General features: G+C 39.4%; 1 protein-coding gene across 2 annotated transcripts in view; it reads left to right on the forward strand.

Annotated features, from left to right (window-relative positions):
- SGPL1 (sphingosine-1-phosphate lyase 1) overlaps window positions 1–14,922 on the forward strand; it is an 87,450-nt gene that overhangs the window by 64,860 nt on the left and 7,668 nt on the right. For both annotated transcript variants that reach the window (XM_074232765.1, XM_074232764.1), the window contains 6 exons: window positions 2,661–2,749; window positions 3,863–3,968; window positions 4,625–4,723; window positions 12,292–12,441; window positions 13,730–13,968; window positions 14,480–14,626. In XM_074232765.1, the coding sequence (XP_074088866.1) occupies window positions 2,661–2,749; window positions 3,863–3,968; window positions 4,625–4,723; window positions 12,292–12,441; window positions 13,730–13,968; window positions 14,480–14,626 (830 nt within the window). The remainder of the gene's footprint in view (window positions 1–2,660; window positions 2,750–3,862; window positions 3,969–4,624; window positions 4,724–12,291; window positions 12,442–13,729; window positions 13,969–14,479; window positions 14,627–14,922) is intronic.

A 14,922-nucleotide genomic window follows, 5' to 3' on the forward strand; every position in this document is an offset into this window, starting at 1 on the left:
TAGAGCCAGACTTAATTTCTCTCTTGTACACTGGTTCATATCTATAAGTCATACTCAGGACATGTAAAAAAATGGTCTTTTCTTCATCATTTTAAAAAATTTATTTATTTTTCCAACTATGTGCAATGGTGATTTTCAATAGTCATTTTTTGACAAGTTTTTGAGTTTTATCTTTTTATCTCCTCCTGACAGAATGCATTATAATAAAGACTCTACCTATATAATTATGCTATACATACATTCATATCAACCAAGTTGTATCACCACCATTCATCCTGAAACCCTGGTTTGTAAATTCAGAATCATTTTTGATTCTTCCCTCTTTACCTTTCTACCTTTATGTCATCTGATAGACCAATGTAGAAGATAATGATTTGAGTTCAGATCTTAATTTCTTCTCCTAGACTATTATAATAACCACCCAATCTATATCTTCCCTCTCCTGTCTGTTTTTCTTATCCTGATTTCTTTCAAGGCCCTTTACTTTTTGGGCTCAGATTGGAGTGAAAGCCCTCTTTTAACAATGAACATATCATTAACATGGTAGGAATTGTATTTCATAGTAAATGTGTGATGACAAACTAATAAGAATTCAGTAATTGCATTTTAAAATCATAATGGTATCTAAATATGTTTAGAAATTAGTTTCACATATATATGTATATATGAGCGCATAGACATGTTTGTATAAATGAGAACTAAAAGTTATGTTTCGTCTTGGCTCTTTCTGATACTTAAAAAAAGATCAAAACCACGAAACTTTAGGGTATGTATAGATTTCCCAGATCTACTTTCTTGCCATGTTGTCACAGAAGTAGGAAGGTCCTTAAAGCCCTGCTCCAGCTATTTCAGGGAAGCTATAGGCAGAGCTAATTCCAAGTCTGACCCTCCCTCTTAGTTTATAATCCCACTTGTGAGATTCTTTTGCCTTTGGAGACCTCATTTGACCTGTGGCATTGGACAAGCCGAGACCCCCAAATTGGGAGGGAGAAACTGGAAGATTTGTCCAAGTGCCCTTCAGTTGTCAAAATGGCATCTAAGAGATTTCTTAGGAGGGAGCATCTGGAGCCCATTCTTGGCTGTCCCAGAGTCCTCGTGGCTCTGGTCTCTGTTCTTTGGTCCTTCTGGTCCTCTCTGGCTGGAGCCTCTCAGGGCTGCATGAGGAGCTTCTCTCTCTCTGTACAGACACTGATCAGGGATGCCAGCATCAGTTTTCTTTTTCTAGCACTGGGGGGCATGGAATTCTGGTGGCTGGTGATCTGGGGAAGTGGTCTGACTCAGTCTTGGCCCAGACCTTTGTCCAGAGCTCTAATCAGTGGTGCTGCTCTCAGCCTGTTGTGGACTTCAGAACCTGTCTGACTCCTAAAAGGATACACTACGCCCTGCGCAGTCACGGGAATTGAGCTTTATCTTTGACCCCATCTGCAAATACTTTGTTTTCCCCTTGGTTCAGGTTTTTGATGACTCATATTTCACAAAACAAGGGAACTCTCCTAGTGAAGGAGACATAGATATGTAACATTCATATCATACATGTCATTGATGCATTTGTGACATGATCTGAAGGGAAAGTAGGCTAAGAAAGTGTACACCCTCCCTCAAAGTATCTGCTAATCATATTGGGTTTCCACTTTGGGGCATTGTCTAAAGTGGGTCACAGACTTGTGAACTTTTGTGTTGGCACTGCTCTCCTGGTGATACCCTTAGGATAGTCAGTCATTTCTTGAGTCTGGTTAGATGGCCATACTGTCTGGAACCCAGGGAATTCTTGAAATAACCTCTGAATCAGGTTCTTTCTAGTCTATATATGGGAGAATTCAGAGAAATATTTAGGGTCTGTCTTAAACCATGATTCATAAGGTTCCTATTTTAGAAAAACAGGATACATAATCCCTTTCCTGACTGAGTTTTTTCTGTTGTGCTTTCTCTCATTTAAACTCAAGCCAAACACTTTACATCATTTACATGGAACACCAGCCTCTGAGGGACCATTTTTTTGATATTATTTATAAGAAATTACTAATAGTTTCCCACTTGTGTTAGTGGACTTCAAGTGATATTTTTCTTCTTTTTGCATTTAAGCAGGCCCTTCTTATTTGTAAATAGTCAAGATTGGTTGGTTTCCATTGCAGCATGCATACTTGTCACTATCCATGTGCATACATACACATAGTCTGTATGGGTGTGTATTTATGATAATGATCCGATTTTTGGGTAGCCATTTAAGTTATAAAACAAACATAAAACAAGTAATATCCTTATTTTATAGATGAGGAAGCTGTCCTCAGAGAGGAACACATCTAAGTGAATGATCCCTAGGCACTGAACCCCTAATACCTTTCTGGACCTTCCCTCCCCCTCCCCTTCTCCAGGATTTTCACCTAAATCTACCGATCCCTTGGGGAGATGGGAAAATGACCGGTTTTGGCTTTGTTTTTTTGGTCATACTCAACCTCTACATAAAAAGGAACAACTTCTTTAGACAAGTGTAAACTATTAGAGAGCCAAAGGAAGGAGAACCAGCATCTCTGTAGCCCTTGCCTCTTGCCACAAAGGTTAACTGGTCAATAAACCAAAACCCCATGGTCCTACAGTGCAGAACATCTAGTGCATTGTGGAAGCTCCTTTCTGTTGCAGCTAATGTCTCCTCTTCCTTCTAGGTGACTTCAGGGGGGACAGAGAGCATCCTGATGGCCTGCAAAGCCTATCGAGACCTAGCTTATGAAAAGGGCATCAAATATCCAGAAATGTATGTATTTGCTTCTCAGTCTTGATGCTTTCTTCTGGTACCTGGGACCCTCCCCATCTTTGTTCCAAGCAGGCCAGCCAGGGGAGAGACTTGAGGCTCTTTGGAGGTTAAGAGCTGCTTGCTGTCTGGTGCCCCAGATTCTTATGGGTCCTGGGTCTTATTGGTCAAATGGCTGAGATAGGTTGTTTTGGGATGTGTTTGATTTCTTCTGATTGGCTTATAAGCTTTCCATCAGTTGAGGATGGACCATTCCAGCCCCAAGCCTCACTAGTTTACTCAGAACAATCCATCCTTTTCTCTGGCCTTGTTTTTGGAGCCTTGACCTGCTGCCACCCAGTGGCCTGACCTTTTTTAACATTGGATTTTCCCCACCTGCTGCTGTCTGAAGCAGGACCAGAGCTAATGGTACACATAACTCCTTCTTCCCAATGGTGCTTGAAGACCACTGTCCCTTCCCTTCATTGGGTACTGGCATCTTATGGTCATGGATACTTCAGAGTCACAGTTTGGTGGCTTGTCTTGAGGGCAACTCATTGTTGTTTCTAAGTTAGGGGATGATGAAAATTAATTCAGATAAGTCTGAAAGAGAAGACCTGAACTCGACCAGTTTCCTCTGTTAATACTGTTTGAAACTCTGATCCCATTTGGTCGAGCAATTTTTTTTTAAGGGAAAGAGACTCTAATTTCTCATTTTGCTTCTTTATTAGATCTGTGTTCATGGATCATCTCTGATGGATTTACTTTCTAGTTTTTTTTTCTTAACAGTGTCACCATGGTAGTATTTCTAGAATAATGAGGAAGGGGATTTTAAAAAGAATAGGTTGACCTCTAATTGTTCAAATTGGTTATTAGTTCAGCTGGTCAGTTCACTCTCTTCTCTTTGCCTTGCATTGATCTAATTTTATTCCTTTCCTCTTTAATGTAGTGAATAGAGTTCTGGACTTGGAGTCAAGAAAACCTGAATTTTTAATCCTGCCTCAGACATTTATTAGTTGTATGATTGGGTAGATCATTGACCCTTTCTGGGCCTCAGTTGCTTCATTTGTAAATGAGGGGTTTGACCTTGATCTCTATGGTGCTGTCCAGTTATAAATGTGTATATCTGTCTTCTAGTGTGGCCCCCCTCAGCGTCCATGCCGCCTTTGAGAAGGCAGCGCATTATTTTGGGATGAAGCTGAAACATGTCCCACTGAATAAGAAGATGGAGGTAGATGTCAGGGTGAGTTTCCTGGAAGAGGATAAGGGTCCCATCCATGTGGTTCCTTTTATCATTGTTACATTTGAATGAGAAGTGCTGGGCTGGGGGGATAGAGTCAGCAAGGACCCAAGTTCAAATCCTGCTTCTGATGCATGCTGGCCAGTCAGTCATACACTACAGAAATAGTGCACAGGGTTGAGTTGGGAAGACCTGAGTTAAAATTCAGCCTCACATACTCAGTGACAATGTGATCCTGGGTTCCCTCCCTCTCCCCACTTCAATAGGCACTTAAAAATATTACTTTCTAGTGATAATAGTGAGAGTACTGAAAACTCTGGCCACCAAATGTCCTCAGATTAGTCTCTGTGGAATGAATTCTTAATGAGGAGTGCAGCACTGAGGCTCCTGTCCTCTGTGAGGTGAGACTTGGGGTTCCTCCTGAGAATGAGAAAGATCACCCTCAGCTCAGGGTTCTGAGGGCAGCCTGGAAAGGGTTGGCAGCTCAGGCTTCTGAGGGCAGCCTGGGCAGGGTTGGCCCTTCTGGCATCATCTCTTCCTGCCTGTACACAGTCAGAATCCACGCACACTCTCCCAGGTGGTGGGGTAGGGTGGGGGGGCACCCTTCTTGGTCATGTTGTAGGTGTTCTCATTTTCTTTCCTTCTCTTTTAATCCCCAGGCAATGAGAAGAGCCATTTCCGGGAATACTGCAATGCTTGTCTGTTCGGTGCCTCAGTTCCCCCATGGGGTGATGGATCCCGTTCCTGAGGTGGCCAAGGTACCAGTGGGAGCGGCGGGCTGCTATGAATGACATGGAGGGGTCTCCAATGGAAGTAAAGTCAACTGTGTTTGGTTGGACACGATGACTAAAAGCAGTCCCTATTTGGGCCTCAGCGCCACCATTACCAGAGGGATGGCCTCTAGGGGACTAATGAGGTGACATCAGAGCTTTCCATTCTCTGCATTCTCAGAGAGTCCCTGGGCCTGGCTCCAAGAGGGTGCTCAGGAGAGCCCTTTGGAGAGGTGGCTATCATTGGGATGAAACCTGGAAGCCAGTTCAAGAGCTCTCCCCATCCCTGCTTCCTAAGACAGCCTAGCCTTTGTTTCCTGGCTCAATCAGACATGCTCTCTTCCTCCCAAATGATGATGTAGGGACATACATGTATTGTGCTTATTTGATTCATTAAAGGACGTGCATATCAGAAATGGGCCGCTGATGGGTCGAGTCTCAGGAAGCAGTGCAGCCTGGCTCCCTCCCCAAACCTCCCCACATGGATAAGGAAAACACTACAAACTGAATTCTGATAGGGAAATCCAGGAAAAAGTCACAGGGTATCATTTTACCAGCTCAGGGTGGCTTAGGAAGAGAGAGAAAGAGGCTGGTTGCCTCCGGGCCAAGGCCTGGCCAGGACTGTGCTGTGAGCCAGCCTAGCTCTGAAGGGCAGCAGTCTCAGACCAAAGGGGGCTGCACTTTGATCTCACAGGACCCGTGGGGCCACTGGTAGACAATGGTCGAGTCTAGTAGCAGTCTACAGAAACTGACCATAAAACAGAAAAGGAGAGTAGCAGAGATCAGAAACCAAAACCCAGCCAATATATTGTTTACAAAAAATACTCTTGAATAAGAAAGATACACAGAGTGACAACAGGAACTGGAGCAGAATCTAGTATAGTAGAAGTAAAAAAAATAAAAATCAAGGGTACTATGTATGCTCTCTGATAAAGCAACAACAAAAATAGGCCTAATTAAGAGATAGAAACAACATTTTCTTTATTCTTTTTTTTTTTGCAGGAAATAACATTTTATTTATTTTTTTCCAGCTACATGCAATGGTAGTTTTCAACAGTATTTTTCTTTTTGCAAGGTTTTGAGTTTCACTTTTTTCCCACAGGGGTGAAACATTAGAGAGAAAAAAAATAATACCTTAGACAACTTTTAAAAATTGAAGATAAGCTTTTGTCTTCATTTACACTCCAGTTCCCTTTCTGGATGTGAATGCCATTCTCCATCACAAGTCTTTTAGAATTGTCTTTGATTATTGTGCTCTTGAAATGAGCAAGTCCATCAGGGCTGATCATCACCCATATTGCTCTTGGTGTGTGTAACGTCCTTCTGGGTCTGTTCACTTCACTCACATCGGTTCACACTAGCTTTCCAGGCTTTTCTGATGTCCTGTCCTATATGATTTCTAACAGAATAATAGTGTTCTATCACAGTCATATACCATTCAGCCAGTTCCCCAATCGATGGGCATCTCCTCTCTTTCCAATTCTTTGCCACTATGAAGAGCTGCTATAAATATTTTTTGTTCACTGGGTTTTTTATCCTTTTTCGTCATGTCTTTGGATTACAGATCCAGTAGTGGTACTGAAGGGTTTGCTCAGTTTGACTGCCCTTTGGGTGTAGTTCCAAATTGTTCTCCAAAATGGTTGAATCAGTTCACAACTCCATCAACAATGCACCAGTGTCCCAGTTTTCCCACATCCCCTTCAATGTTGACCATTTTTGCTTTAGTCATGTTGACCAATCTGAAAGGTGTGAGGTGGTACCTAGAGATGTTTTAATTTGCATTTCTCTAATCAATAATGATCATTTTTTAATATGACTATAGATAGCTTTGATTTCTTCATCAGAGGGGCAACTAGATGATGCAATGGAAAGAGCACTGGCCCCAGAGTCAGGAGAACCTGAGTTCAAATCCACTCTCAGACACTTAATAATTACCTAGCTATGTGATCTTGGGCAAATCACTTAACCCCATTGTCTTGTCAAAAAGAAGTTCCCTTATCTGAGAATCACCTTTTATATACTTTGACTGTTTATCATTTGGGGAATGACTTACATTCTTATAAATTTGACCCAGTTTTCTATTTTACAAACTAGTGTTTCTAACAGAGAAACACTAGTTGTAAGAATTGTTTCTCAACTTACTGCCTGCCTTTTAATCTTGGTTACATTGGTTTTATTTGTGCAAAACCTTTCAATTTAACATAATCAAAATTATCCATTTTGCATTTTATAATATTCTCTCTATTTTGGTCATGAATTGCTCCTCTTTCCATAGATCTGACAGGTAAATTATTCCTTGTTCTCAAAATTGGCTTATGATATCACTTTTTATCCTGGCATTTTGACTTGTCTTGGTATAGGGTGTGAGTTGTGGGTCTATAAGTTGCTGCCATACTATCTTCTAATTTTCATGGCAGTTTTTATCAAAGAGTGAGTTCTTATCCCAGAAACTGGAATCTTTGGATTTATCCAGCAAACTGATTATTAATAGTCTTTTCCTTTGTTTCTTTTGCACCTAATCTGTTCTACTGATCTACCACTCTATTACCAGAACCTAACAGTTTTGATTTGTATTTATATTTATGCTTTATAATATAATTTTAGGTCTGGTACAGCTAGGCTAGCTTCCTTTGTGATTTTTTTTTATTAATTCCCTTGGTTTTTTTTGACCTTTTGTTCTTTTATATGAATTTGGTTATTGTTTTCTTCTAGCTCAGTAAAGTAATTTTTTGGAAGTTTGATAGGTATGACACTGAATAAATAGTTTAATTTAGGTAGAATTGTCATTTTTATTAAATTAGCTCATACTACCCATTAGCAACTGACATTTGCCCAGTTATTTAGATCTGATTTTATTTGAGTGAAAAGTATTTTAGAGTTGATTTCCTATAATTCCTAAGTTTATCTTGACAAACTCCCAAGTATTTTGTTGTCTACAGTTATTTTATTTTATTTTCAACCAATCAACATTTATTTTGAGCTTTTTGAGTTTTACAATTTTTCCCCTATTCTTGCTTCTCCCCCCCCATAGAAGGTAGTTGTCCGTGGTTATTTTAAATGGAATTTCTCTTTCTATCTCTTGCTGCCATGTCTTTTTGCAATATATAGAAATATTGATATTTTATGTGGGTTTACCTTATCCTACAATGTTGCTGAATTTGCAAATTGGGAAACAACATTTTTCTTAAAGGTGTCATAGACAATGAATCAATATCAATATTAAACATAATTCACCAAATGACAGCATCTAAATTCTTACAGGGAGATAGACATTTCACCCCTCTCAGTTCTAGATAAATCTAACCATAGAATAGCAAAAATGAAGGACTCAAAATAGAATTTTAGAAAAATCAGCTATGATAGACCTCTGGAGAATGTTGAAAGATAGTAGAAAGGAAGAGACCTTGCATCAGTTGTGCATACATCTTAATATCTCTATGCAAAAATATTAAATGCTTCTTCTATCAACTGTAATACATTAAAATTACATTCAATGAAGGGATGTTGAAGCAAAGATTCAAAATTAATTTTAGCTAAATAGAAATCCTAAATAATGGATGGGTCAGAGGACAAATCATAGAAACATTTAATGATTTCATTAAAGATAATAGCATCAATAAGACAACATGCCAAAATATTTGGGATGCAGCCAGAGTTCTTAGGAGAAAGTTTATTTCTCTAAACATTTGTAATGATAAAAAAAAATTAGAAAACCAACAGATTAAAATTAACCACTTAAACATTAGCAAAAAAAAACCTCACTGATTTAATCAATAATATTAAGAACTGTTTTTTTTTTTCTGGATAGGATGGTTTTATGTGTGTGTGTCTGTTTCTGTCTGTGTTTGTGAATAGATAAGCCATTAGCTAACTTTTTTAAAAAAAACTAAATTACCAGTATCAAAAATGAAAAAGATGAAAAAATTAAATTCAAAAGCAAAGAAGAAATTGAGTATTAGGAACTATTTTACCCACCTATGTGCCAATAAAACCGACAATCTAAATGAAATAGATGAATATTTACAAAAATATGAACTGCCCAGAATAAGGTTAAATGGAATACTTAAGTAATCCTATTTTAGAGATTTGAATAAACTATGCATGATATCCTATACAAAAAAATTTCTGGGACCAGTTGGATTTATAAATGAATTCTATAAAACATTTAAAGCATAATTAATTCTAGTTTTATATAAACTGTTTGAAAAAGTAGGAAAAGGAGTTCTGCCAAATTTCTTCTATGATAGAAATATGGTCTTAAACTGGAGAGAATCAAAACAGAGAAAGAAAACTAAATCAATATCTCTATAGAATATTGTTGCAAAAATTTCAAATATAAATGTTAATAAGGAGGCTATTGCAGCATTTTGTATAGAATTATATACTCATTAAGCTGAATTTAAACAAGGAATGTGGACTTGGTTCAATATTAGGAAAACTCTAAACCTAAGTGACCATTTTAATAACAAAAACAGCCAAAAAAATCATATGATCACATCAAAAGATGCAAAAAAAACTTTTGATGAGATAAATCAGTCATTCCTGCTTTAAAAAAAATAGAACCTTCTTTCCCTCCCCTGGGGGGGGGACCCTAGAAAGCATAGGAACAAATGCATCTTTGCTTAAAATGAAAAGTACTATCTATGCAAAACCAAAAGCCAGCATTATCTGTCATGGGAATAAGCTGGAGACATTGTGAATAAACTCATGAGTCTTGTGGCTGTTCATTATCATCATTATGATTCTGTCTAGTGCTAGCAATGCTGGCTGTAGCAATAATAGGCCTAAGGAGTTAAAGGAAAAAGCATAGGCAAAGAAAAAACAGCTATTACTTTTTGCAGATGCCGTGATATTTTACTTGAAGAACCCTAGAGATCTTAAAAACTAATTAAAAAAATGAACAACTTCCACAATGTATGAGGTTATAAGTTCACTCAAATCATTAGCATTTCTATATATTACCCACAAAATCCAGCAGGAAGAGATAGAAAGAGAAATTCCATTTAAAATAATGACAGCATTAATTTCTTGGGAGTCTAGCTACCAAGAAACACTGAAGAACTACATCAGCATGATCAAGACAGCTCAAAATGATGAGGTGAAATAGCAATTAGTTGCTTGTGAACAAACCAATAAAATAAAAATATCAATACTAATTAATTTACTCATTTGTTGTCATGCCAACTATCAAAGGATACCCAATTAATCTGGAGGAACAAAGGTCAAGAATAGAGGGATTTGGAGCGGCTAGGTGGCACAGTGGATAGAGCACTGGCCCTGGAATCAGGAGTACCTGGGTTCAAATCTGACCTTAGACAATTAATTACCTAGCTGTGTGGCCTTGGGCAAGCCACTTAACCCCATTTGCCTTGCAAAAACAAAAAACTAAACTAAAAAAAAGAGAAAAGAATAGAGGGATTCATGAAAAAATAATTGAAAGGGAAGGGAATCAAGTAGAACCAGATTTTCACTTTATTAGATAACCATAATTATCAAACTAGTTTGGTCTTGAGTGAGAAACAGAGTTGGTCAGTGGAGTAACTTAGGTCTACAGCAGTGCCCACATGGGCAGCTTTGGGGCCTGATGAATGGCGAGGTTATGGACAGCTCCCTTCATCTCTGTTTGCCTCAGTTTCCTCCTCTAAAATGGGAATAATAATGACATTCTCCCCCCACCCCGGATTGTTTGAGGATGAAATGAGATAAAAATTGTAAAGTGCTTAGCACATCATCAATGTTATTATTTTATAGAAGCAAATAAACACAGTAGAGTCCAGTGTTTATAAAACCTAGAGATCCCAACAATTGAGCAAAAATTCACTATCTGACCAAAACCCTTGAAAAACATCTTGTATTGTATACTAAGCCAAGTTCTAAATGATTCACATATAAAGACTGACATACTAGAATAGAAGACCATGGAAGAAATTACCTGCCAAATCTCTGAATGGGGAAGACTTTGTTATCAAACGAGAAAGAGATTCACAAGAGGCACAGTGGACAGTTTTGATGGCATAAAATTTAAAAATTTTTACACAAATAAAATCAATGCACCTAAAATTTAGGATAGAAGCAGGAAAATTGGGAAATTATTTTGCCAGTTTCTCTGAAATAGGCTTCGTCTTTCAAACATAGGAAACTGAGTCAGATTTATCAGAATTAGGGCCATTCTCCATAAATAAATGGTCAAAGGCTGTGAGTAGGTCCTTTTCAGAGGAAACTAAATAACCTTACAAAAAATTCTGTAATCTAAATCATCAGTTATTAGAGAAATGCCAATTAAAAGAACTGAGGTATATTGCTTCACCCACTGGCCAAATTGACAAAAAAAGAAAAAAGTGAAAAATGTTGATGAAATTGTTGGAACATAGGTTATGTTGGTGGAACTGTGAATTGGTTCTGTGTTCTGGAAAGCCATTTGGAACTGTCCCAAAGCAATGATTTAGCCCATGAAGTTCCTTTGATCTATCAATATTGCTAGTTGTTATACACCTAAAAAGACAGAAATAAAAGAGGAAAAGATCCATATATGCAGAAAAGATATAAAGCAATATTTTTTTTTGTTATTGGCAAAGAATTGGAAACTGGGGCAGCTATGTGGCACAGTGCATAGAGCACTGGCCCTGGAGTCAGGAGGACCTGAATTCAAATCCGGTTTCAGACACTTAATAATTGCCTAATTGTGTGACCTTGGGCAAGCCACTTAACCCCATTGCCTTAAAAAATTAAAACAAAAAAGAATTGGAGACTTGGGGGGTGTTATTTGGGGAATGATTGAGCAAGTTTGTCTACAAAGGTAAGGAAGTACTGTTGTACTGTAAGAAATGAGGAAGGACACAGTTTCAAAGAAACTTGGAAAAACTTGTATGAACTGATACAAAGTGAACTGAATCAGAAGCACAATTCCTACATTAACAATATTGAAGAGAAAATCAAAGACAAAATAGCTCAAATCAATAAAATGAGAATCCATAGTTCCAGATGACTCCTGAGCAGACCTGCCATCCACCTCCAGATAGCTGATAGGCTTAGAGTGCAGATTGAAGTGTATATAATAATTATACCTACACACATACATACATGTGTTTACACACATATTTGTGTGTGTATATATGTGTGTGTGTGTATATACATACATACACATTTTAGACATGGCTAATGTGGGAATTGTTTTGCCTGACTACATAGCTGTAAGGGATTTTGTTTTTCTTGTTTTCTCAGTGGGGAGGGAGGGAGGGTGAAAGGGAGAGAATTTGGAATTGAAGATGAAATAAAATTGAATTTTTAAAAATATTAAAAAGAAATTAGCGATTGAAGACATTTTGTGGTTGAATAGAATTAATGAATGAGATATAATAAGAAGGAAGATTTTGTTTTCTAAAATAACATCTTTATGTGAAACAGTGGAAAGATCTTGGGGTCATCTCCAATCTTAGTTTATTTTTATAGCAGACATAAATACAGAATAATTTTGTGTAGAATCCATCTTTTCTGCTGTATTCCATTACTGGATCTGTCCTAGTGCCATTAATGATTTCTTTGTTCTCTTGGCATAGCTGGCTGTCAAGTATAAAATTCCTCTCCATGTCGATGCCTGTTTGGGGGGCTTCCTCATTGTCTTCATGCAGCAAGCTGGGTACCCCCTGGATCAGCTGTTTGATTTCCGGGTAAAAGGTGTGACTAGCATTTCAGCAGATACTCATAAGGTAAGACAAGATGGAGAGGGAAGATGACAGCTCAGATAGCCACTTGACATCATTGGTGTCTGCTGTGACCAGATGCCAATGTGACCCACTTCTGGCCAGTCTTTCGTGTCTCAGACGTGTTCTCTCTCCTGTTGGGGACATCTGCTTACTCAGGCTATAGATCCCAACAGGAGGAGTTCCTTCAGGGTTAAATGAAATGACTGGAAGGCACTGATTAGAAATCATTCTTTTATTGATCTTTGTTTACCTCTTGATGACTCTAGTTATCTCTCCAATCTGAGAGATCTCTCAGAGGAGGAACCCCAAGCTTGTATCTTCTTTCCCTGAAATCTTGAGATTATAGGGGTAGAAGTGTATAAAGAAGTGGCAGTAGCTGGAATTTGGAAGCCATACCCCCATTTGTGATGGTTGTGATGTCATGATAATCCGTGATCATACCTGTGATATGATATGATGATAACTACTTGGGACCCCTGGGCAAGCAAGCATGGCTGAGTGGGACCAAAGGTGGGAGCAGAAAGTCAGTTAATCAGCCAAGTCCTGTTTTGTGATGTGTGATTTTTTGATCCAGCCTGCTGCCCTCTAACCACTTAGAAGGCTTCTTTAGACTTTTCCCACCTCCCAGTCATGGTCTGCTCAGAAGAACTATCCAGCTAGGAAGGCATCTTTTCCTTAAGGAAATCCTATGGATTCTCAGCCAAACATAAGTGATTATTGGATTTGGCCCTGTGGCTTTCCTTCCTCCCAATATTTAGATCAGGATCATTTCTTCATAGATGTATACCACACAAAGAGTCCTTCTGGGTGGGCAGGGAGGGTGTGCATGGAGCAAGCTTTGGCTCCCAGCATCTGGGCTCCACACTTTATCTCTTGCTTCCTTGTAGGAATTAATGTGGTTGGTAGAGTTGGAATCAATCACAAGTGAGGACCCTTAGGTCCCACCCATCTGCTGGGATTCACACTTGAGATTTCTCACCCCCAAGTCCTTTGCTTTTATTGTCTCTTAGTTTGACATGTTGGTGACATTTTTTTTAAAAAAAGGAAGAAAGAAAAATCACTATTGTAGTCTAGTAAATTCTTATTGAGTGGAAATAATTCTACACCAACATGAAATACCTGGCGTCACTGGATGGAGCATTGGATCAGGGAGCTCAAGGGAAATGTTTAATTCAGTGAAGAAGTGGGGCTGGAGGCTGCTGCAGCATTTGACTCAACTGGGAAAATGGGTCAGGGGGTGTCTGTTTTCCACTTATTCATGGTCTTCCCTGTCTACTTTCTCTGCCTCTAGTATGGGTATGCTCCCAAAGGCTCCTCTGTGCTGATGTACAGCAGCAAAGAATATCGGCGCTACCAGTTCTTCGTGTCCCCCGACTGGCAGGGAGGCATCTATGCCTCTCCCAACTTGTCTGGATCGCGGCCCGGTGGCATCATCGCAGCCTGCTGGGCCACCTTGATGCACATGGGTGAAAACGGCTATGTGGAGGCCACCAGGAATATCATCCGCACTGCCCGCTTCCTCAAATCCGAGTAGGTCTGCCTGGAGGCTTGAGTGTCCATCTGTCTGGGCTTGCTCTCCTTGCATGCCCCAAGAACCAAAGGCTCTGAGCAGGAAGGGTTGGAGAAGGGGGGGGGGGGAGGAGGAAACCACAGCTTGGCAATTCTGGGCTGGATGCCCTAGATATTGGCTGTGACACCTGCCTTGGTGGTGGCTCCTCAAGGGGCTGAGACGGTAGCTTTTATCTCACTCCCCTTGAACTCTAATACAGACCGAAGCTTTTGAGTTCTCAAGACTCAGGATAAGCCTTTCTTCATAGCTTTGACTTAAGTCTGAAAGATGATAAAGGAAAAGGCAGCCGAGAGTGGATCGCCTCTTGAAGGGATCCTTGAAGGCTTGTACTGCATGTTGGTGATAAGGCCTGGACTGTGAGAAGCCCAGAGTTTTTCCTGAGGGCTTTCTGTGAGCAGAACTTTGTTTAAAGAAGGTGATAAAAGGATCATATATGACCAAATAGCTCCTTTTTCTTTTTCTCTTTTTAAGGCTAGAAAAAATCAAAGGCATCTTTGTTTTTGGGAACCCCCAGGTGTCAGTCATTGCACTAGGCTCCCATGACTTTGACATTTTTCGACTTTCCAATCTCATGACTGCCAAGGGTTGGAACTTGAATATCTTGCAGTTCCCATCAAGGTAAGTAGCCAGGGACATGGGGGGATTGGGCTGTGGGCCAGGAAAACCTTTAGGCATTTCTAGGATCTCCTAGGGTATGTGCTAGCTGGCTGGCTGGGAAGAGGTAAGGGTCAACTTCAAGGCTCAAGAGTTCTGGGAGATCATCTCGACCATTCCCTTCTTTTAACAGCTGAGGACCTGATGTTTTGAGAGATTCTAATTTATTCTGGGTATATCTCAAAATTGTCAAAGTTGGAGTTCAGAATCAGATGTCCAAGTCTGGGGTTTTTTTCTTGCTTGGACCCAAACTACCTTGG

Source organism: Macrotis lagotis, chromosome 4 (genome assembly GCF_037893015.1).
Source record: "Macrotis lagotis isolate mMagLag1 chromosome 4, bilby.v1.9.chrom.fasta, whole genome shotgun sequence".
NCBI lineage: Eukaryota > Metazoa > Chordata > Mammalia > Peramelemorphia > Peramelidae > Macrotis > Macrotis lagotis.